At 38.5% G+C, this 21,561-nt stretch overlaps 1 protein-coding gene across 2 annotated transcripts; it reads right to left on the reverse strand.

Moving 5' to 3' along the window:
• Window positions 1-3,193: 3,193 nt before the first annotated feature.
• MAT1A (methionine adenosyltransferase 1A) lies at window positions 3,194-20,819 on the reverse strand. 2 transcript variants are annotated; one of them, XM_030453494.1, is made up of 10 exons: window positions 20,488-20,572; window positions 17,861-17,944; window positions 13,546-13,623; window positions 12,664-12,786; window positions 10,966-11,078; window positions 9,361-9,504; window positions 8,384-8,602; window positions 5,143-5,325; window positions 4,542-4,675; window positions 3,194-3,942 (listed from the first exon to the last, which is right to left on the reverse strand). In XM_030453494.1, the coding sequence occupies exons 4-10, from the start codon at window positions 12,764-12,766 to the stop codon at window positions 3,840-3,842; spliced, it is 999 nt and encodes a 332-aa protein (XP_030309354.1). In that variant the 5' UTR covers window positions 12,767-12,786; window positions 13,546-13,623; window positions 17,861-17,944; window positions 20,488-20,572; the 3' UTR covers window positions 3,194-3,839. The 2 variants fall into 2 exon arrangements, with proteins under 2 accessions (XP_030309354.1, XP_008495325.1); XM_008497103.2 differs by lacking the exon at window positions 17,861-17,944 and having other exon boundaries at window positions 20,488-20,819.
• Between the last annotated feature and the right edge of the window lie 742 nt (window positions 20,820-21,561).

Here is a 21,561-nt window from a genome sequence, read left to right on the forward strand (position 1 = left end):
CATACTTCATACAGCCTATTTCCTCTGAGGAACTGAAAGTCATAACCCTTGGGAGACAAAGATGGGGAAAAAACACCAAACAAACAGTGTCTTAGGCTACATCATGGTCACATTCAGCCTCTGAAGCTCAATACAAACATTACAACCTCTCCCTACCCTAAGGAAAGAAAAAGTATTAAAAAGGAAAATTATACATAAATTCTTGTAAATGAATTAATAGATCGAGTATTAGAACAGCAGTAAATAATAATTATCTTGTTGCATATGGGTTTGCAATACTGAACATTGTCAATGGTGACACCAGCCATTTCTAGGGGCTAGTGGGTGGGGGCACAAAGGCAGCTGCTTGCAAACTTTGGATGGGTTAAAAAAAAATAAATAATTACTTGTTATACTCAAGAATGGCAACATCTTACCCATAAAAAGAACTGCTAAAGTTATAACAAATAACGTTTTCCAGAGTGAGGAGGAGTTGAACAGCATCTTGTTTCTGCAGGAGATCAGATTACTTGTTGCTTGTGGATCCTCAGAGCTGAGGCACTGGACTCAGGCACAAAGCTGCACATCTGTGATGGGTTTGTGCCATGTGCCTGTGATAAGGCATCAGCATTGGCTTGGGGGATGCACATAGTGCCCAACATGCTGGGAAGCCAGAGGGGAGCTCACCAGCACAGCTTAGGATGGGCAAAGGGAGGGTTCTTATTTCCACACCAAGGCAGTCTGGCTTCCCTGCTGCTGCTGCCACCACCACTGGGAAATTTTCAGATCAGCTGGTTTACTGTCAACATGTTTAGTGTATACACACTCTCTCCCTCTACACCTCTGTTTCTCTGCAGTTGTTTGCCTTAGTCAAACATGCACACACACACACACACACACACACATACATATACATATATATATATATATATATATGCTCAGAGAAGGCCTAAGTACACCATACTTACATACTTTTTCCAAGGAAAAGCTCAGCACAGGTGATGGCTCAGCCAGAGTTTGGCTGCTCAGTAAGGAAGGCAAGTTATGGGTTCCAGTTTCCAGCCTCTGGGTCATTAAATACAGATTAAACAAAGCAGCAAGAGGGAGAAAAAGTCCTGAGAACATGAACCTACTTTCTGTGTGTATGTTATCTCACCAACCACATACCCACTCTCTGTGTGTACATTATATCAGAAACTATTTTTATTTCTACTTGTAGTCTGTCTTTTGTTGTTAATGGGGCCAGGAACCTCATATGCTTCTATAGTGAACCAAATTGCCACAAAAGTTCAATCATTTCTACCCCATCTGTTTACTCTGCTCACATATTAGGGGTGTGACAGACTGACCCAATCTGTAAACTGCAGGTTTCAGAGTTTTCAGAGCTTTCACCCAAGAGCCCATCATGCTCATGCCATTGCCAAGCCCCCACACTGACCTTGCCTGCCCACCAAGCCAGCCAGCCATACACATATTCCTTCTCCAACAACTTCTGTCATGGTTTGTTGTCACCATCAGAGAAGAACTGTTCATTTTGGCTGCAGATGTTTGGCTTTGCTTTCATGGTAACTTTACACAACCCATTTATTTTTATGGCACGTTTTTCAGGTTTCTTTTTATTTATTTTTTCAGCCACTTGCTTCTGTTAGTCACAGTATAACACATCCTGTCCAGAAGATCCTGGAGCAGCAAAGCCAATGGTGAGGCCTCCATTGCATTAACAAAGCTGTGATGCCTCAGGGACTGCTTGATAACCAGGGATGTGCAGAACTCTAGCACTGCCACACAACAGTTCTGTGGCACCATGAACAGCAACTTCCTAATTAGTAGGAAAATGCTTTTGCATACATTGCTGACAGGTAAAAGTTCAATAGCAAAACACTTCTTTAATAATGAAGGTCAAGATTTATATTTCTAGGCAAGACTTGGCTCCAAACACTTTATGTTTTTGAGGCTGACACACAAAACATCTTCCTTACAAGATGAGCAATGTGCTTGGAAATTTTTGCCAATACATTCTTTAAGGAGCAGTTTAATTTAAAGATACTTGCCTGCCAAAAATTATCCAGGTTGGACATAACAAAGGCTCTCTAAGTCCTCGTGACATCAGGAGCTACATAGAAACCTACCTGTTTGTCTCAGTTTACACAGTATATAGCACATCAGCATAATTAATAAAGTGGATAAACTTCTGGCTTGAACAGATAAAAGTTGTGTTTGTGACATACTTGAAGGGAATGAATGGTGAAGCTATTGATCATCACAGCCAGGCACTCTCTTTCCACCTCAGCAGCTGTTTGGGAGACACCACAAAGGAACCCAGGAGAGAGAAACATGGCTTTGCAGCATTTCTCCAGTGCAGAAGATCTAATAGGATGCTGCTTAACCCCTAAAGCTGAGATCAAGGGAATCTTGGGAACCACACATCAGTAGCCCTTGCATTGCAACAAAAATTTCATCCTAACTCTTGACAAAAAAAAAAAAAAAATTATCACAGAGGATAAATGCAGTCTCACACCCTCCTAATTTAAACAAACCTGGCATCAATCCACAGTTCTGGGCAAAAAGTAGCTTGCCACTTCATAGGGCAGTATAGCACATGAGCAAAGAACTTTGTCAGTCGAGATCATGGCCAGGCCACCATGCCCAGCAACATCCAGAAGGAGAGGCTGTGACAGGTACCGGTACCCAGCCCGAGCAGCTGAGTCCTGGTACCAACACGGACCTGCTTCTGATCGGGGAGGGACACAGCCATCTAGTGGCTGGTTCTTTAGTGACAAACTTCTGAGCAGGATGATGGTAAAAATATTAACCTCATGCTATGTAGAATTGTTCATGTGTTGCAGTTATTTCGATGGACTTAATTTCATTCCAAAGTTATCAAACCTAATAAGCCAACCATGTGGGAGCAAAAATGATGAGACAATACTGCATAGCATGAACCTCAGGGTTAAAAATTAAATTCTAATTTAATAAAAATTAAAATCTAAGATTTTTTTCATTAATTCTCTATTAATCGCAGGGACTAAACAGTGATCACACACACGTAGAGAAAGGTAAATCCATGTAAAAATTCCAGAATCTAAAAAAAAATAAATTATATTGGTAAACTAAAATCCAACAAAAGTATAAGAGACTGAGGAGAGCTGGACCATTTTCCTGCAATATTAAAAAAAGAAAAAAATTGGAAGAAGAGGCACTTTTATATACATGGTAGGAAAAAGATTTTTATTCTATCATTCTTTGTTTTATAGAAGAACACTTGTGTTTCAAAACCCCAGGTAATTGAAACACACCAGTAACAGCACATCCCCAGTGAATGTGATTTAAATATTACATACATGTTGACACCTTCTACAAAAGAGGCTGCCATGCAGTTATGTGATATCCAGCCTTCTCCCAGTAAAGCAACCCCCAGCTCTATGCAATGCTAACACCAGTAAGGAAATTGGACCCCAGAATTTCCTTTTTGTCTAATTAGAAGCAAGAGATCTGCTGATCCTTAGTAGAGGTGAGAAAGTCTTTGCCCATGAAAGGTTTGAGGCTCAGCCACAGGTTTGGGTATCTGAGTCATATTTTGCCTTTATCAAAAGAAGCAACAGAGTGGCAATAAAAGGTAAACTGTATTTTGCTGTCTTCTGCTGATTAAAAAAACAGGCTCTGTCCTTTACATCTTGGATAGTGAAAGACACTGAGGGTTAAAAAAAATCAAGTTCCAAGAAAATATCCTTTTCTTTCTTTCCATTTAAAATCTAAAATTCCTTTTGTTGAATACAAAGGTGTCAAATTTGATTTTTGGAAGCATCCTCATCATTAGTGGACTTCTCTTGCTTTCTGTTTTTAAAGGGTGACTGCTAATGTCAAAACACAAGTTTCTTAGGCACCTCCCATGAGAATTCATTTCTTCCAAAGTGACCATAACATGCAGTCTTCTGGTAAATGGGCTTTTTCAGGTCCAAGTCCCTGTGTGTAGAAAATGAAGAGAAAATTCTTCACATTAAGGCACTTCACAATAACAACCATTAAAATCCTGATGTTGATATCCATTCCAGTGCCCCTAGCTGAGCAGGTATATTCTTCAGATGCAAGCATACCAGTAAACATTTCCAATGGAGAACCATGAGAGTGACAACAAAGCTTAAATATGAAGCACTTCAAGGCTACAGAAAAAGTCCTTATTATTGAGAATTATTACTTTTAAAAGAAAATATGAAATAACCTTCTGTTCCTCTCGTAAAAGAAAGCATTATCTTTTCTGACAGCAAATTAACTTGGAATACAAAAAGTAATTTTATTTTATTTGAATTCCACATACTATACAGAGACAAATGCTGAAAGTACATACTTCATTTGAAACTTGAAAGTACATCTATTCTCTTAAATAAATCCATAAAAAGTACCAGCTGTGAAGTCTGACAAATTGAAAGTCTCTTTTGCATTTTATGGAATAACTCCAGGATAGTTCAAGAAGCTGATTTTTATATTGTAACTTCTAATGGTTTTGCAAGAAATAATTTCTATGATGTGATCAAGATATCTTCCTTTTTTGTGATTTTCTTTACCTGACAATGACTCCAGGCCGAAGATCAAAGTTTTTGTGCACAATGTCCAGCAGCTCCTTCTCTGTTTTTTGGGAAGTTCCATAAGTGAATAGGGAAATGGACAATGGATGAGCTACCCCAATGGCGTAAGAAACCTATGGCAAAAAAGACACCAGAGGAAATAAACACAGCATCTCAGTGGACAACAGTGAGAAACAGAGGCATTTACTCATGAACCACCTTAGAAAATGAAGGTTTCTGCAATTGTACGTGTAGGAAAAAAGAGAAAACTTTGAAAATACCAAGGTCTCTGGATAACTCTCTCCCCCTTATCCAGTCAACCCATGCTCATGCCCATGACACTAAGTGTCAGGGGGTTGAGGGCTCAATAAATGTCCAGAGAAACAGCCAAAAAAAATGAAAGCTAAATGGAAAGATCATCCTCAGGCTATTAGTGACCTTACAGTAGTCTTGAACCAAGCACATCAAGGTCTTTTTTTCTTCAATGCCACAACATCATCAAGACTGCTTCTACTCCAGTGTCTCATATGATGTTTATTCAAGGTAAAAGTTGAAAAGGAAAAACCTTTTTGAGAAAAGCAAGACTCATAGCAAAAGCTACCTGCACCAGAACACGGCGACAGAGCCCAGCTTTCACAAGAGACTTGGCCACCCAACGGGCCGCATACGCTGCCGATCGATCCACCTTGGTATAGTCCTTGCCAGAAAAGGCACCACCTCCATGGGCTCCCCAGCCACCATAAGTGTCCACAATGATCTTTCGACCAGTAACACCAGCATCACCCTGAATAAGAACAAGAATTCATCCGTTTTAGGATCTATTTTAACATAACTCTCAAACAAGGCTATGTACCCATCAGCAGACTCCAGACTCAGCAGACTCAGCACGTAATGAAGTTCACCAGATAGGGATGGATGTGAGGCAGCTGAGGGAATGAACCTGTATCATCAAGTTACAACAGTAGCTATAAATGTTCTTTAAACCAAATTCACAAGACAAGCCATTCACAAATAGTGTTTGGTAGTCCAGCAAACAGATTTACACCCAAACAGCTAAAGAGTACACTGCCTGTTTCAAAAGTAAATATTCCAGAAAATATAGGAACTTTGGTTTAAAAAGTTACCTGCCTAGCACATCCAAATTCAATGTAGAATATTGCTAACAACTATGTACCAAATAGAAATCACTGTGAGATCTGACACTGTTAAAAAGAAATTAAAAATCAGGCTTTCACAGCCTGATTTCACTTCTGGTCAAATCTGATAGTTGTGCAAATGTTAAATATTATTATATATCTTTTCTGTATTTAACAACATTGCTAACTTAGACACAGTTACATGGAGGCTGACACCCAGTGCTTCCAAATAAGTATTGTTACAGAGACTGTCATACAAATATCTACTAAAACCAACATTTTCAGGTCCAAAATATATATAGTCTAATTTAAGCTGTACACAACATGTATGGAGTAGAAGGCAGGTATAGGTAACTGCAACTGAGAAAGAAGGATTACTTCTCTCTAAGAACAAATATGTATAGATGGATATTCTAAAATACTAAATAAGGGAGTGCAGACAACATTCTAGCTGCCTACATAACTATCCTGATGATTGCTCCTCCTCATTTGATGTTGGTTAGCTGATTTGATATTGATATTTGATTTGATATTTGATATTTCATTTTATATTGGTTACCTGAATAACTGTCTGCCACTTGATTTACTAAATATTTAAGCTTTCTGGTGTGAATGGAAACATGGTCCTGTTTGAATTTCAGTCTCCACCTTTGCAGGCAGGTTTGAAATCCTTTGTAGAACATCATGTAAAATTCAACTTCTGGAATGCTTGCACAGCAAACACAAGTGGAGAGTCAGTTTTTCTTAGAAAGAATGTGCATATACACAGAAGTAAAAACCTTTGGCACTGTTTGTTCCATTCTGCTCAGAAAGCAGGGAGATACAAATCTGAACTGCTGATAGCTGAGCTTGTCTAAAGGCTCCTGTTCTCCTGGGCTTCCTCTGCTTGACTCAGACCTTCAGCTCTGGTGGCACAGAGATGCAATGAAAACACCTTGTGTGCCATCGTGGCTTGGCTGCAGAACTGAGTGATGGAAGATAAATGGGTGGGTGAGAGGAAAATAAACAGGTCTTTTTTAGAAGGTGTTGAAAGAGAACAAATAAATGCATTTGTAAAGCATGTGGAAGTCACTTTTGTCATAAGTTGTAATGACCTCACTGTGACAGAGCGTGTTGCTGTTGGGAAGACAGTGAGAGCAGAAAAATTACTAATTTTGGCATAGCCAGAATTCAAGGTATCACTGTCCTTGAAAACATAAGGTGAAAATCCCAAATAGAATACATGTGTCTTCTTTAGATGAAGTGAGGTGCAGATTAAGACAGCCTTACATAGACAGCCTTGTTAAAAATAAAACTTAGTAACACTCTTTTGAAAAGTAACCAGAAAGTTCAAGGTGTAAAAGAGAATTAAACAGCTCTGGTTGCTGCAGTGCTATTGTAAATTGCACAAGTGATGATAGCAGTTGTAAGGCCATGGACACACAGGCAGATTGGCCCATACTAAGTAAACATGCTTAAAAAGCTACAGACATCACTACAACATCACTGTGCTTGTGTGTGCAAACATAAGCAATACAGTTCCACCACAAGAGTCAAAAAGGTATTTGTGGTTGGCTTACCAAATGTTATTATATTACATTATACATATAATATAATATGATATAATATTTGTATATTATATAGATTATACATATATATATTTTTAATGGGTGCAGTTCAGTGCACATCTAAAAAACTTTTCATTAAGCCCTCTTTTTGCACATGGCTATCTATGTTGCTTCATTGGTTCACCAAATTACAGCTCAAGTTTGCCTCTTCATTTTTCCATAGTCTAGGATGTCAGTGTGCAAAAGTACAGTGATATAACCAATTTAACTAAACATTTCTGTATAATCATTATCATAATAATTAATCCAACCACCTTCCTACCTGTTCCATGATACCACTGTAAAAAAGAAACAGCACCCTAGAAATAATTCTGGGAAATTCCAGTAAACTAATGAATTTGAACAGCAAATGAAAAACAATACCTATTTGGATTTGTTGTAAATTTGGACTTAATGTCAGGAAGGGCCTTTGCAGTTTTGCTGTGATAGTTCTGAAGGGAACTGAAGACTAAAACATTGGGAATGGTGAATTTCTTTTCAAAAACTAAATCTCAAATGTCCTGATCCTACCAACAGCTGAAGTTCTGCTTGACTACGGTACGTGCAAGTTCAAATTATAAATCCCAGCTCCTGCTTTGCCTACATAAAGGAAAAGCAATATTTATTTTCTCACCAGAAGTATACCAGGGGCTGATTTTCAGAACAGATGAACACCCTCACCTCTCATTGGTGACAGATAGAACAGGGCAAGCTATACAGATCTGAAGACCAGGTTTGCTGTAAGAGAAGCAAATCCTCTCTTGTCCATCTCCCTGTAACACGTGCTCTCTGTGAGAAAGGATTTTGTGTCTCACTCTTGGACTTGAGGACACCCAGCGCTGGGCTGTCCATTCCACGCACAATGTCAGACTCAGCTCAACTTTTCTGCCTGCCCATAGCACATGTATGGTACAACCACACTCTCAGAGGTTACTCTGGAATACAGCACATGAAGCTCTGGGTGTTTCTCTGATATACAACTCCACTTAAAACCTCCACACGACATCTCACTTCTCACAGTTGAGGACAGACATGCCACAAAGCTGCATCTTTTAAGATACACATCCAATAAGAAAGGCAAGGTGAAAAAAAATAAGCACCAAAATAACACAACACGAACCTGAGGTCCTCCAATAACAAAACGCCCACTGGGTTGAAGGTGATAAACTGTATTTTCATCCAGGTACTTTGCAGGGACGACGGAATGAATGACGCGATCCTTCAGCGTCCTGCGCATGTTCTCCAGAGTAATGGTCTCGTCGTGCTGCACAGATATCACAATGGTGTGAACACGGACAGGGATCACTGCTCCATTCTCCTGGATATACTGAACTGTGACCTGAATAGAACAGGGACAAGGAGGAAGAAAAAGATGGAAGAAAAAAATGAAAGTTTCTATAAAACATGTTACTGGCCTTCACTGAAGGATGAAGAGCATCACTGGTCTTTACAAGTCTTTTCCTGAAAGAAATTTCTGAGAAATTCCATGGTTCTATGGTACATCATGCTGTGCTGTTCCAAGAGAAAATCTGTAGCAAAATGTCAATTTTGACATGGTAACTATCACTGCTCTCATTGTTGCCAAGGTAAGAAAATGAGAGTCCATCTTCTCACTCACTGGTTTTGCAGTGCTAAAAGGAACATGGATAATATGCACAATCTCATTTTCTATTAAATTGTCCAGAATACCATAATGTGTCTTCCAGTTTGGATTTCCACCCAAACCCTCAGACCTCAGAAATTCACATTCCCAGTGCACCTACAAAAAGGCCAGCTCAGATCCCTAAACACAGATAAATCCTTTGGATCTCCTGTCATTTTTTGAACAACCACAGACCACTGAGGTTTGAAGGGTTAAATGTTTCTTCACTTGTAGGTGGTGAAGTGCTCTTAACACTGATCCAGGTTAACCATTTTCCAAAGGCCAAGGGAACAGTATCCTAGCAGTGGAAACGCTTTATCTGCTACTTGTAGGTTACGTAGTAGGAATCCTGATCCTCTGAACATCATCAACTGCTGTTTTAAAAAATATTTAAGATTTCTGGAAATAAAAAGTGCAAGTTTCCAACTGTTTGGACTAGCTATAGCTGTATTTACCTGTGTTTTAGAATCAGGTCTCAGCCAAGGAAGTTCTCCATTTCGCCTCAGCTCTGCTAACCTGGCATTCAGTTTATGAGCAAGAATAATTGTTAGAGGCATACATTCTTCTGTCTCATCTGTTGCATAACCAAACATCAAACCCTACAGGAGAAGAAGAGAGACTTCAATCAGTGTTAAAAGCACCACAACAATAGGCAAAGAGGTTTCATCTGAAGCAAAGAGTGAAGAGTGCCCACAGGCTTAATTTCTACTGTGTTACATTACAGTGCAAGAAGCCTAAACTCAGATCAGGCTTCAACATGTTACAGTCCAATGAGAAACTAACTGTGTGCCTAGAATTTTCACTGAAAGCCTGAAGGTTTACATACAGAGCTGGAATCCTGGACAAAAATGGAGAAACATCTGTGAAAAAAAAAAAAACAAAACAGGTTCTTACGCAGAAAAAAAATCTGTGGAGCAATTTCAGGACTATTCTGTCATAGGAAAGGTGCTCTCATTAGCCTGGAAAGGTTGTAGAGGCTTCCATGTAGGAATACAGACACTGATGTGTGCATCAGTGCAGCTCACATCTGACATTTCAGAGGAATGGGATGTGAATACTCCCTGAAGGCCATAGCATCATTCAACCTGCCTCAGATTTTCAGTGCCACATGATTCCAGTCACAGCTTCTACTGTTAGTTAGTTGTGTTCCCTGCATCTTATTATAATCTCTTAAACAGAGTTTGCAGCATTTTCTTTCTCCTCATCCAGTGTGTGTTGTGTTTAAAAACCAAAGAAGACAGGAAGGCACTGTGCTATAATTGCAAAGGAGGCCATCAAAGTGCCACAGAAATTCAGATATCTTTAAATCTTATGCAGTATTGTGCCTTCATGACAGCATAAGCATATTTTAATTTAGTCTTCAAGGTTTTTTTTAACAATATTAGCTTGGCTCCTGGACTCTGATACATCCACTTATGGTTCTCAACAGGATTGTTATGAACTAGATATTACTACTAATGATAACTACTTTAAATGTTAAACTCACTCATAGTGGCATTCTTCAGATTATGGAGTTTTCATGTTGGCATTTTTCTCTTGATAACACCCCATAATCATCCACATATGTTATTGAGCTCATAGAAATGCAGCTTGAACAGCCTTAATTATGTGGAAGGCCTATTATAGTTGCTGCCTTTGGGAAATAAGTGAGAATTAAAAGTAATCTTCCATGTTTGCCATCATTGTACTAATGCTGCAGACAGTTGAAACATTGCCTAATTTTTTGCTATGAAAAGTCTCAAGGGCTCTGTAAAACAAAAATATCTTTTCTTTATTCCATCTTAGAAGACAAGTCTGGCTGCAGGATGGATGTTCTAATGAATATAAAGCTACTCAATAAAAACATGACATAGATAAGTAAAAAACAACAAACACCAGGCAAAAGCCTGCCCTCAAAGAACTTCCAACTGCTTTAAAAAGAATGGTTTTTATTCTGGACTACCCCAAGGTGGAAGTGTGGAAATCTTCACAAGGGTTTTCAGTTAGAAAATAGGGCCACAAGATGGGTTAAACTTCCCATTAAAACAGTTTTGCTGGTTTAGCTGTGATGTGAAGTGTACCTGATCTCCAGCACCAACATCCTCTTCATTTCTGTGTAGATGAACACCTTGGGCAATATCAGGTGACTGCTGTTCCAGTGCCACTAAAACGTTACAAGTCTTGTAGTCAAAGCCTATTTGGAAAAAAAAATAGCAGAAAATCAGCTCTATCACGATTAAGGAAAGTAACATGGAACCATCTGACCAAATTTTCAATCTGAAAAGTATCACATTCAGAACTTACAGACAAACTGCTATTTTTCAGTCAAATCTTTTTGTCAATACAACACTTAATACAACCCCCTTTTTTTGAGAGGGGGTGGGTCATAAAGGGTTGTCTTTATTGCTTGTTACTTCTTGTTTGCACTTGCATGGGCACCCTGTGTCAAACCAATTCAGATTATGAATTATTAACTGCAGAAAACTGGTTAAAAAAGTAAGTAAGCAGCCTCTCTCAAATAGATAGCATGAAAAACCACTATGTAAATTCCTAGGAGATGATGTTTTCAGCAACTGAAGGCTCTGCTCTTGATACACTATCTGTAATACATGCAAAGCAGTGTCTGTACCTAAATCTTTCGAGGGAGAAAAAACCAGACTCAAGTCTCATAGCAAATCTGGAAGTGGGAATTTACTTTACATCACTTTCAAAGACCAAAAGGAAGTCTTTAAAAAGAACCTGACTTACAGAAGATTGTGGCAAAATTCTCCACCTGTCCCCAGTATAGTAACTTGCTTCTCTCCACATCCAACCTTTACTACTGGCATCTGCTGACCAACCTCATGTTCACCCAGCACAAAATACAGACATGTCCATATGCATATGACCCATTTCAAGAATGCTCTTCACCCTTCTTGAAGTAGGCTACGTGGAGAAGAAAATTATATTTCTGTGTGCAATTTTTTGTTTTCTCATTTTTGGCTGTTAGGATAAAAAGGAGATTTATGACCTACTAGATTTGCCAGTATTTTTTAAAGTACTGCTGATCCATGATGGTGCAGATTTGTTACTATAATATTATCCTATCACAACCTCACTGTAAATTCAATAACAAATAAAGGACTGCAAGAAACAACTTTTTTTTAACCAAAAGCTCTTAAAAGATACACTTCACTGTACTTGGAGTATTTGTAATGTGTGAACAGATGCATGGCAAATCAGAAGGTGCAATGTGTCTGGTATGTAAAGCATTTTGTCTTTTTTATCATTTGTACAGTAGATAAAACAGATTTGGACTGCACACACCTCAGTGCAGCAGTTGTTCAGAGCTAACAGAACATCTTGCACAGTGAGAACCCTCTTTACACCTGGGAATTCCAGATGTTGCCACAGTACAAATATGTAAGGGTACAACAAAATGAACTGGGTTTCTTTTTCCACCTCTTTTGGATAAGGAGGTATCAATCAGCTTGCCAAATTAATAACTGAGATTTGAGTTCTTGTAAGTTGGGATGACTGGTAGATTTTCTGACTTGAGTTGCTATTCTGGCCTAATACCAGAGTTCAAAGCATATTCTGCCTACTGCCTTTCAGTTTTAACTAATATACAATGTTTTTTCTACTTACTGGGATAAAGCATCTCACGTAGCACCATATAAGCAGCTTTCCTACAGGATATTCAGTTTTTATCAGGCTTGCTAAAGCCCATTTATGGAAGCAGTGACAGACCTATTGCCTATTGCTTCTTCTTCAAGGATTTCATGAGTTTTTCCACCAACCTTTAGCTGAATCATCATAGCCAATGAGTCTAATTGCATCTCGGACAACTCGTTGGTAATCCACAATAGCTCGAGATGTGATTTCCCCACAGAGCAAAACCATCCCTGTCTTGCACACTGTCTCTGAGAAGAGAGATGAAAACAGGATTATAAAGGCAGAATAACCCAGCCCATTAAGACAAATGTGCTTGTGATGATAGTAATTTTGAGGTATCTGCTGGGTGTAGATAAAAGAAGAGCATGTCCAGCCTAAAAATGGAAAAGTCAATATTAAGGATGATTCAGTTATATGCACAGATTTTTGTGAAATGTATCAGGAAGCTGTGATTTCTAAATCCACTTAATTTTAATCACTCTAAGATATTTACTGAGGCTAACTAAACTCAATCAACTATTGAGTGATTAACTGTTTTGAAAACTTGCCCCCAGGCCAGGGAAGAAGAATCTAAAGATGGGGTTAATTACATGCTACATGACCTGGGGTGATGATCTGAGGGTTTGCACTACCACTTCTTCTGATTTTAAAAACAAGCAATTATGGGGATTTGGACTGAAAAAACATTAACTTATTAAATACAGTAAATGAACTGTTCAGCAGAACATCCCAATACTGTCAATAATCCAGTGTAATGAAGCCAACTTGCTTCTCCCAGGAAAATTCATTACACCACAAAATTAGCTATCATAAACTTCTACAGGTTGCTTCTACAGGTTTCAGTCTGTGCAAAATCTTGATCTCTCTTCTCATCTCCCCTTCACTTGAAGACTATTTATATAAATTATGACAGTAAAATGAGTTAGCAAATGATAGCATCAAGCTTTTTGCAAACACCTGAAAAAAAAGAACAGAGACTGGGTGATGATGTAAAGCAGCAAACTCACCACAAGCAACCTTGGCATTTGGGTCCTGTTTGAGATGGGCATCTAGTACAGCATCGCTGATTTGGTCGCAGATTTTATCTGCAAAACAACAAAGTTGTGTTTCAAAACCATAGCACTCAACACAAAACATGGACTCTTTGCATGTCTTGGAATAGGCAGGTGTTTCAGCAAGGAATTCTTTTATTGCTAATTACTGGAATATTTAAGTTAGCTAAAGAGAAAGACACCTGAAACATCCTCCAAGCAAAGCCAGTAGATACAACAGGGATTTTCTTACTGCTGTAAACTGAAGCTGACTACAGATTTACTTGTAGTGTCCTACACTTAAGTGTGTCCTTCACACTTAAGTGTGAAATAAGTATGTTATACATAGAATTAACAGAGGCTTAACTCCCAGCCTTCTCCAACACCACAAGGCAATACAGCATGCTCCACATCAATAATATTCTAACATGAAGGTGATGTTCCTACATCAACTTCCATCTCCCCAGTGGAAAGTTCGAACGTACCTGACCACCACTGCTGGTTAAACCTGAGAAAGTGTTTAGAGTAATACAGATGAGAGCCAAGTCCTTATTTCAAGTTTTCTGCTTCTCACTGATTCCTAACATCCTGCAGTGCCATCTCCCAAAAATCCCTGCAGCCCACCTAAGAGTGAGAAGAGCATAGAGAAGCAAGAAGGGGCTACCAGCTGAAGTTTGCCTGAGGTAAATCTTGAGTATATCTTCAGTTACATCCCAAATACAAAGATTTCAGCTCAGGTTTAGCATAATAAACTTTTCTCTTTTCTTTCTTTCTTTTCATACATTTGTAATGAATAATGAATCTTAATCAAACAATGTAGCTAATCTAATGAACACAAAGAGGCAGCATCCATAACAATGCCTTCCACATGAAAATGGTAATTTTTCTGATACATTTTAGTGCTATTGTTCTTAAAAAATGTCTAGTACTGCATACTATGTTTATATGTTACCATAGAATGCTGTCTGGCAAAATAAATTTATCTCCTCCCTTGCCATTTGCAACACAAGCTGTTGGAAAGCAAGGTTTTGTAAAGTATTTAATTAGAGACTTTTAATGCATTTAACCTCAAGTTCAAGCAAATTCTTGTTTATTTTCACAACAAAGGTACTCATTTAGCTATGAGGGACAAATCATAACTAAAGAACTAATGTGACTTTGATATCTCATTTTAACCTCTTCAACACAAAAAAAGAACCAGCAGAAAAGCCAATTAGTAGACGGAGGCTGCATGGGAACCTTCAGCCTTGCAAGAACTAAATTTTCAGGACTGCTAAATTCAGGACAACTATCTCCAAACAGGAATCAGACACTATTCTTGCAATTTAGAAGTCCAAATGAACTTTTTTTAGCAAGACTGGGGACAAAGGTGGCAGGATTTTATTAAAACGTATCTCTGCTTATTCTCTTCAAAACTTCTGTTTTTAAAAAGAAATATAGCTATATTTTGAAGAATAAAACAAAAAATTAATGATGAATATACGTAATCTTTTATTATCTCAGTGGGACAACAGAACAACTGGGTTATGATGACCTTCTCAGTGCATGTCCAACATCCTGCAGTAAACTCGTGGTGACTGGAATTGCTCTGTAGTCATTTTTTTCCACCACCCAGAGTTTCTATGCCAGGAAAAACCTTCATCCCTGTACTGGCTCCACATGAAGCAGGTCTCACCTGCCTTACATGCCAATGTCCCATGTTTGTCTAAGTTTCCTGTATGGCACATACAGGGATATTGTATGCACTGTACCCAAAACATCCAAGAAGAGTACAGGTAATTCATCTTCATTTCTCCTCGTGGCACCTATCTGGTATAAAGAACCTTATGTTGGTTTTGCATGATATGGGTGAAACTAATCTGGGAACTAAAACTTTTCATGAATGTCTCAAGGGAGCATTAGCCACAGCAGGCAGTGAAATCAGTAAGTGAAGATTTAACGGGAGGGTTTCATAGGTTTGGGTTTTTTTCATTTATATCATGGATAGCTGTAGATAGAGTATCAGCTCTCTTGCTTCTTTTTCAGAGAGATAAGCAGTAAACATTCATAAGCAAGAAGCAAAGTCCACATTTACAGAAGAGTTTGTCTTACAAAAGTGTTACTCTGGAAAGTTCGTGGTAGAAAACCAGATTAAGTCGTCCATGAAAATTAAATTATCTGCATCCATTATTGAGACTGGTACAGAAATACTTGCTTTTGGTGGTGGTGTTCCAAATATGATGTTAAGAAACTGTGGAAGGTTTAGGACAGACTGACAAGCATGCCACAAATTCAGAGAAACCTATTTTATAAGATGAAATCAATCAAGCTCAATCTGGTTTTGAAAGGCTGAAAGAGCAGCCTTCCAGTTCCTGAAGGGGGCCCAAGGAAGGCTTGTGAGGGACTTGTTACAAGATGATGTAGTGAGAGGTTGAGCAGGAAAAGTTTTACACTGAAAGGCAGCAAATTGAGATTAGATATTAGGAAGAAATTTTTTACAATGAGTGGTGAGACACTGGAACAAATTGCCCAGGAAAGTTGAGGATGCCTGGAAGTTGTGTTCAAGGCCAGGCTGATGGACTTTGAGCAGCCTGGTCTAGTGGGTGATGTCCCTGCCCATGGCAGGGGGGTTGAAACTGGATGATCTTTAAACTCTATCCTGACCCAAACCATTCTATGATGCTGTGAAAGGCAAACTACCAGAGGAAACCCTTCCAAGCATTGGGATCACAGACTGTAAGAAATGGAAATAATATGCTGAGAGAAAACTTTTGTCTGATGGACAATAATGTAACTGCAGTTGATAACTGGAAAGGCTGGAAAGTTGGTAACTGGAGATACAGAGAAGGATTCAAAAAGAAAATCTTTTAAGGGTTAGGGCCACTGAAGTCATTCCTCTAGAGGTACATGGAAATCTTTGTTCCTACAGGTCCACATCAGTTTGACAGTTCATATCTAATTGTTGTTGCAACAACCATCAGTTCTAGTGCAACCAGATCCAAACCCAGATACAGACACAACACAGATCAAGACTGAAAAGAGAAATCCAGCTGGACCATTGGCTGATTAATGCATTAAGTTAAAGCCACATCTGTTAGTAAAAGTCTCTGGTGTTAAATAAAACCAGGTGTTCTATTTTTAGCAATGCTTACCATGCTTTTTGCACCCTTCATTTTGTCACTGAAATTTAAGTTTATACTTATTTTATTTTAAATGCATACCTCCATGTAGTGAATTACCATTCTATTGGATAAATATTACAGAACAGATGTTCAGGCTGAGGATTTCTTGACTGAGCAGGAAAGTATCAAATAACCATTAATTCTTTTCATTAAATCAAATCATCCCACAGACCCAGCCTTATGGTAGAGATGCCAATCAGATGTAATCTATAGCTCTTGCCAAGTGTATAAGGAATTAATGGGTCTGTGGGAGCTGATGATAAACTCTGCAGTTTTCCAGATAGTTGGACATAAGTTTGTTATGTGAATCTAGATTATATAAGAGCCTAAAACAAGCCATGACATCTGCAAGTTCTCAGGAGCTCCCCAGGAATTCAGTTTCACCACACACACAAACACGGGCAAAATCTATAAACAGGAGAAGCAACTGAAGATTAAATTTAAAAGGTACAACAGCACCTCTGGCTTTGATGGTGCAGTAAATATAAGAAACACTCAACATTCCAAAATGTAAGGCTGATGTTCTTAAAAACCTGTGATCCTCAAAATAAATTCAGTATTTTTAATCACACTTTATTTAGATTAACAGGAAAAAAAATAAACTAGAACGTTATACATTAAAAATATGATAAACTGAGTAATTCTTAGTTTTTGGTAAAAAAATAAAACAGTCAAGAAATGTAGGTACTTATAATGAGCATTTCATAAAAGAAATATCTCCACCAAAAAACATTTTACTGGATAGACTTGGATTAGGTGAATTGTACTGTGTTATGTTTTTCCTATTTAAAAGCCTCTTGATTGCTTATTGATAACTGCAGTGGTACTGTTTATATGTCTTTCACATCTGTTCTCTTTACTCAAGACATAGTTTACTGAATCATTATGTGTTTAGTTAAGTATATACAATGCTACAAGTGTTAAGTATATATAATATTTTATACAAGACACACAAGCATCAACTTACTGGAAAGATCTGTATTTTCTGTTCTTTTTTTTTTTTCTTTTGTGATTTTTTTTCTGTGAATATCCAGAAGATAAAAATATGTTTTAACTATGGTTGAAAACCAAAGTGTGCTTTTAGAGATCATTTTCTCTTCTATTTTTTTTAGAGATTCCTTGATACTTACTGGAAAACTGAATTCTGTTTGCAGGCAATTCCACCTGAAGTCACACCAAATAGGGGAGGGAATTAAATCTGAGTGGTTTGGCACCTGTAAGACATTGTGGGTCAGAAAAACACACAATGCCTTTCAAAGCACACTGAAACTGTCATGCAGCATGGACAGACACCACTGGACAAAGCAAAACGAAGCAATGATAAAAAACAACTATTTTTTTTTAAAATGGTTTTTTTTCCTCCCTTTGCTGCTAACCTGTGTGCTTTTATTACAAGGAAACAAAGAAGGTCACTTGTAAATCTTCAGACAGTTTGGAATTTACTCCACTAAATGGCAGCATTTAAGGCCTTCTGGAATAAAGTTCCAGATCTTATACCTAAGTTATTTTGAAGAATTCGGACTGAGAAGATGGGGCTAACAGTCTTCTATAAAGTCTTGGGAGAGCACAGGTAAATCCTATACATTAATTATGGCCAGCTATTACTTTCTTTATAGCATTTGGGCTTCTCAGTGATACCCACTTAGGCACTGCACAGATATAAGGCAGTTCTTTGTATAGCCAAATAAATCAGCACGTCTTTTTTTCTGTTTTATTAAGATCTCCATTAAAGCATTGAAACCTCAGCTAATAGAATCAGAGCAATTCAAATTTCCACCAGACAAAGATCTGGTTCAAGATCTTTACCTCACATAATACCCTTTAGCAAAATTATACTATCACATACAGAAGAGAAATAATCAAGAGCACTCGAATTATCCATTTGGTACTAAACAGAGGAAGCAAAACATCAAAAGAAAATTCTAGTGTTCCTGATAAGATCAGATGTCCAGCTACAGCCTTCAACCTCCATTTTAATAAATAGCCAAGATTTTCCTGGGGGATCAAAACAAAATTGCATGGCTATACCCCTCATGTAAAACAACAGGCAGGGAAAAGGGAGATTGGCCAGAATGTCAGGTGAACAAATTGCTATCAGAAACCACGGCTGCTGCTGGGCTGTGTTCAAGAACAAGAATTTGCAAAACTGCCCAGAGTTATCTACTGTCAACCTGTCCCCTGGACCTGGGAAATTTTCACCTTTCCTTCAGTACCCAACATGAAGGCCTTGAGTGTTTAGGTAAAAGCATCAGAGTCTTGAAAATGTCCCAGGAAATGTCAGCTGTCGACTCCCTCAGGTGGTGGCATCGTGTCTCCAAGGCATGCTGAGGATTTCAGAGCAGGAGGAAAATGTTCATGGAACTTAAAAGAAGGCCTACAGGTTCTTCAGAAATAAAGGTAATGTGAATAAGAACTAAAAATTAGGCGAGATTCTAAAGCAAGAAACCAAACAAAAAGAGAACTGGTAAATGAAGGAAACAAAGGGACAAAGCTAAGCCTCGGGACTCGGTTGAACTCTTCCTGCTCAGAGACTTACCTATTATTACTACAAGGGGATTAAAGGTAATTATTAGAGTAGCATAAATTGTGACCTGTCATCTTTGGCAATGTTGTTTTAATTTTTAACTTACCATACTGTAATGTTCTTTTTCCTATGAAACTACATTGCACCACAGACGCTGGATATAATTATATATAAATTTGAGATGAGACCTATACCCCAAAGGCTGAATGTGGTCATCATTTTCTGATTGTGTTACATCAGAAAGAACTCCAACTGGCTTAACTTGATGTAGCTGCCTTGACATTGACAGAAATGTACTCAATTGCATCAGCCATGGATGAACAACTAATAAGTTAATATTACAGAGGATGATCAGAATTATAAAATTATCACTGGTGACATTTTCACTCTCTGCTATGTCATTTCACCCGTTTATGATTTACTCATATAACACAAGTACAGCCTTAAAAGAAGTCTTACTATACAGCAGAAGGTACAGGATGCCAAATTGGTTTCTAAAATAAATACACTCTTCAGGACATCAAACAGTCTATAGTCCCCTGGACTCATCTGGGGCAACAGTTGCTGTTGACATAAGGTACATGTTTATGGTGGATGAACATGTGTTTTCAATAAAATTGAACTAATCTCTGCTGACCACACATAAAGTTTAGCAATTAACTGTCCAGTGTTTGCTTAAGCAATTCCATATATTGCATCAGATGATGGAATGGGGGGGAGGGAGTAAGGAATCAGCAACTTTGCTATGTACAGCTGCTGGGACCATTGATTTTCAAAATAGTCTGCTTCGAGATATTCCTGTCATGACAGTTTTTGAGCATAGCATATATGCAGGACAGTTTCACAGGAACCATTAAGATATGGAACTTGAGAAGCAAGCTGTGCATTCTTACCCATCTGTGAAACTCGAGTCTATCAGACACACAGTAATGTCTCTACAGTAATACTGAAAGAAATTCAGATGAAAAGGAAGAAGCAGCAACCACAAACCCCCTTGCCCTCCTCATGATAACACACACCCAGCAAAGACACGTGAACTCCCTTTGGAAGCACATAGTTGTAATGGTTCTATAGTCTATTTGGATAAGGTCCAATAGACATAAAATTAAAAACACTGCTACAAACGATTTCCATAATAAGATCAGTAGCAGGTGAATTCTTTTTAAGGCTTTTCAAACATTTTAAATGAAAATATTATATTTTTTTACACATTTGCCAGAGCTGGTTTCTTACCTGGATGTCCTTCTCCCACTGATTCTGACGTGAACATGAAAGCCCCTTCATCATCCAGCGTGTAATCACATAAACCATCCACTGGCCCATTCATGATTGTGATGCTTCTCCTGATGGATTCTTACAAACAGTGGCTGAAAAGTTCTACCTTCAGTATTCTCTTTTAAGAGAAGGTTCTTTGCTGTCTTCACCTGGTACCTCTGACACTGGCTTGAATTTCAGTGTATGAAATCAGCATGGGCTTTCATCTGTGTACACATGCAAGGGGCATGCATGCGCCTGAGGTCTGTATCCCTACCTATCCTGAGCTGTCAGTCCCTGGGCTGCTCCTATATATGGAAAAGTGAAAGTGCCCAGATAATCATGTGAGGAAAATGGGAGAGACCACTTCTTGGCAGGGGAGTTAGTTAACGTGAGGGTATTTCACTAATTAACTCAGTTCTTGGAAGCATTCTGGATTCAACCTGTGCAAAGTTGGTTATCTTAGCAACTCAACTGAACATGAAGTAACCCAGGAGTCCTGGTGACAGTTCAGGTCAGCTGCTTCTCCAGTTTGTCTCTCCCCTAATCCTGGGATCTATGTCGTGCTTCCAACTGCGTGTTGAGGTTTTACAGGGGTAGGTAAAATATCTGTAAATGCATGTCTTACCTAGCAAGAAACTGGAAGGTGTTTGCTCTGTACCATTTAACTGTATTGTACTTCTACTTCTTCATTTCCTGAAAAGTAGAATTCTCTCCTGAAACGTTTGCTTTGTTTTGTTTTTAATTCACTCATTCTTCATGCCCTTTTGAGAGACGAGGCATCTGATAAGATCTAGCATGAGTGTTTCTCATCCCTGCAGACCTCTCCCTTCAGCCTCTGCTTTTCTTTGCCTCTGCCCTCTATTAATTCAGATCCATCTTCTCTTTGTTTTTAGTGTCTTTTAGAAATACATCGTCTGCTGCATCTGAGTACTCAGTGCTGGTACTGAAAATGTCTTCTACAGTCAGACTGCTGGTGCTGATGGTATGACAGGTATGAAGGCAGAAGCTGTTTTGTGGGTCTCCGTGCCATTAAGTGATTCTACAAAGAAA

This window comes from Calypte anna, chromosome 6 (genome assembly GCF_003957555.1).
Source record: "Calypte anna isolate BGI_N300 chromosome 6, bCalAnn1_v1.p, whole genome shotgun sequence".
NCBI lineage: Eukaryota > Metazoa > Chordata > Aves > Apodiformes > Trochilidae > Calypte > Calypte anna.

Excerpts from the sequence above, each read along its gene's own strand:
- MAT1A (XM_008497103.2), bottom strand. The coding sequence starts at position 20,581 with ATGAATGGGCCAGTGGATGGTTTATGTGATTACACGCTGGATGATGAA. Across the intron at positions 13,624-20,487 it reads AGTGGGAGAAGGACATCCAG|ATAAAATCTGCGACCAAATC; the intron begins GTAAGAAACCAG and ends GTTGTTTTGCAG. Across the intron at positions 12,787-13,545 it reads AAATGCCAAGGTTGCTTGTG|AGACAGTGTGCAAGACAGGG; the intron begins GTGAGTTTGCTG and ends CTCTCTTCTCAG.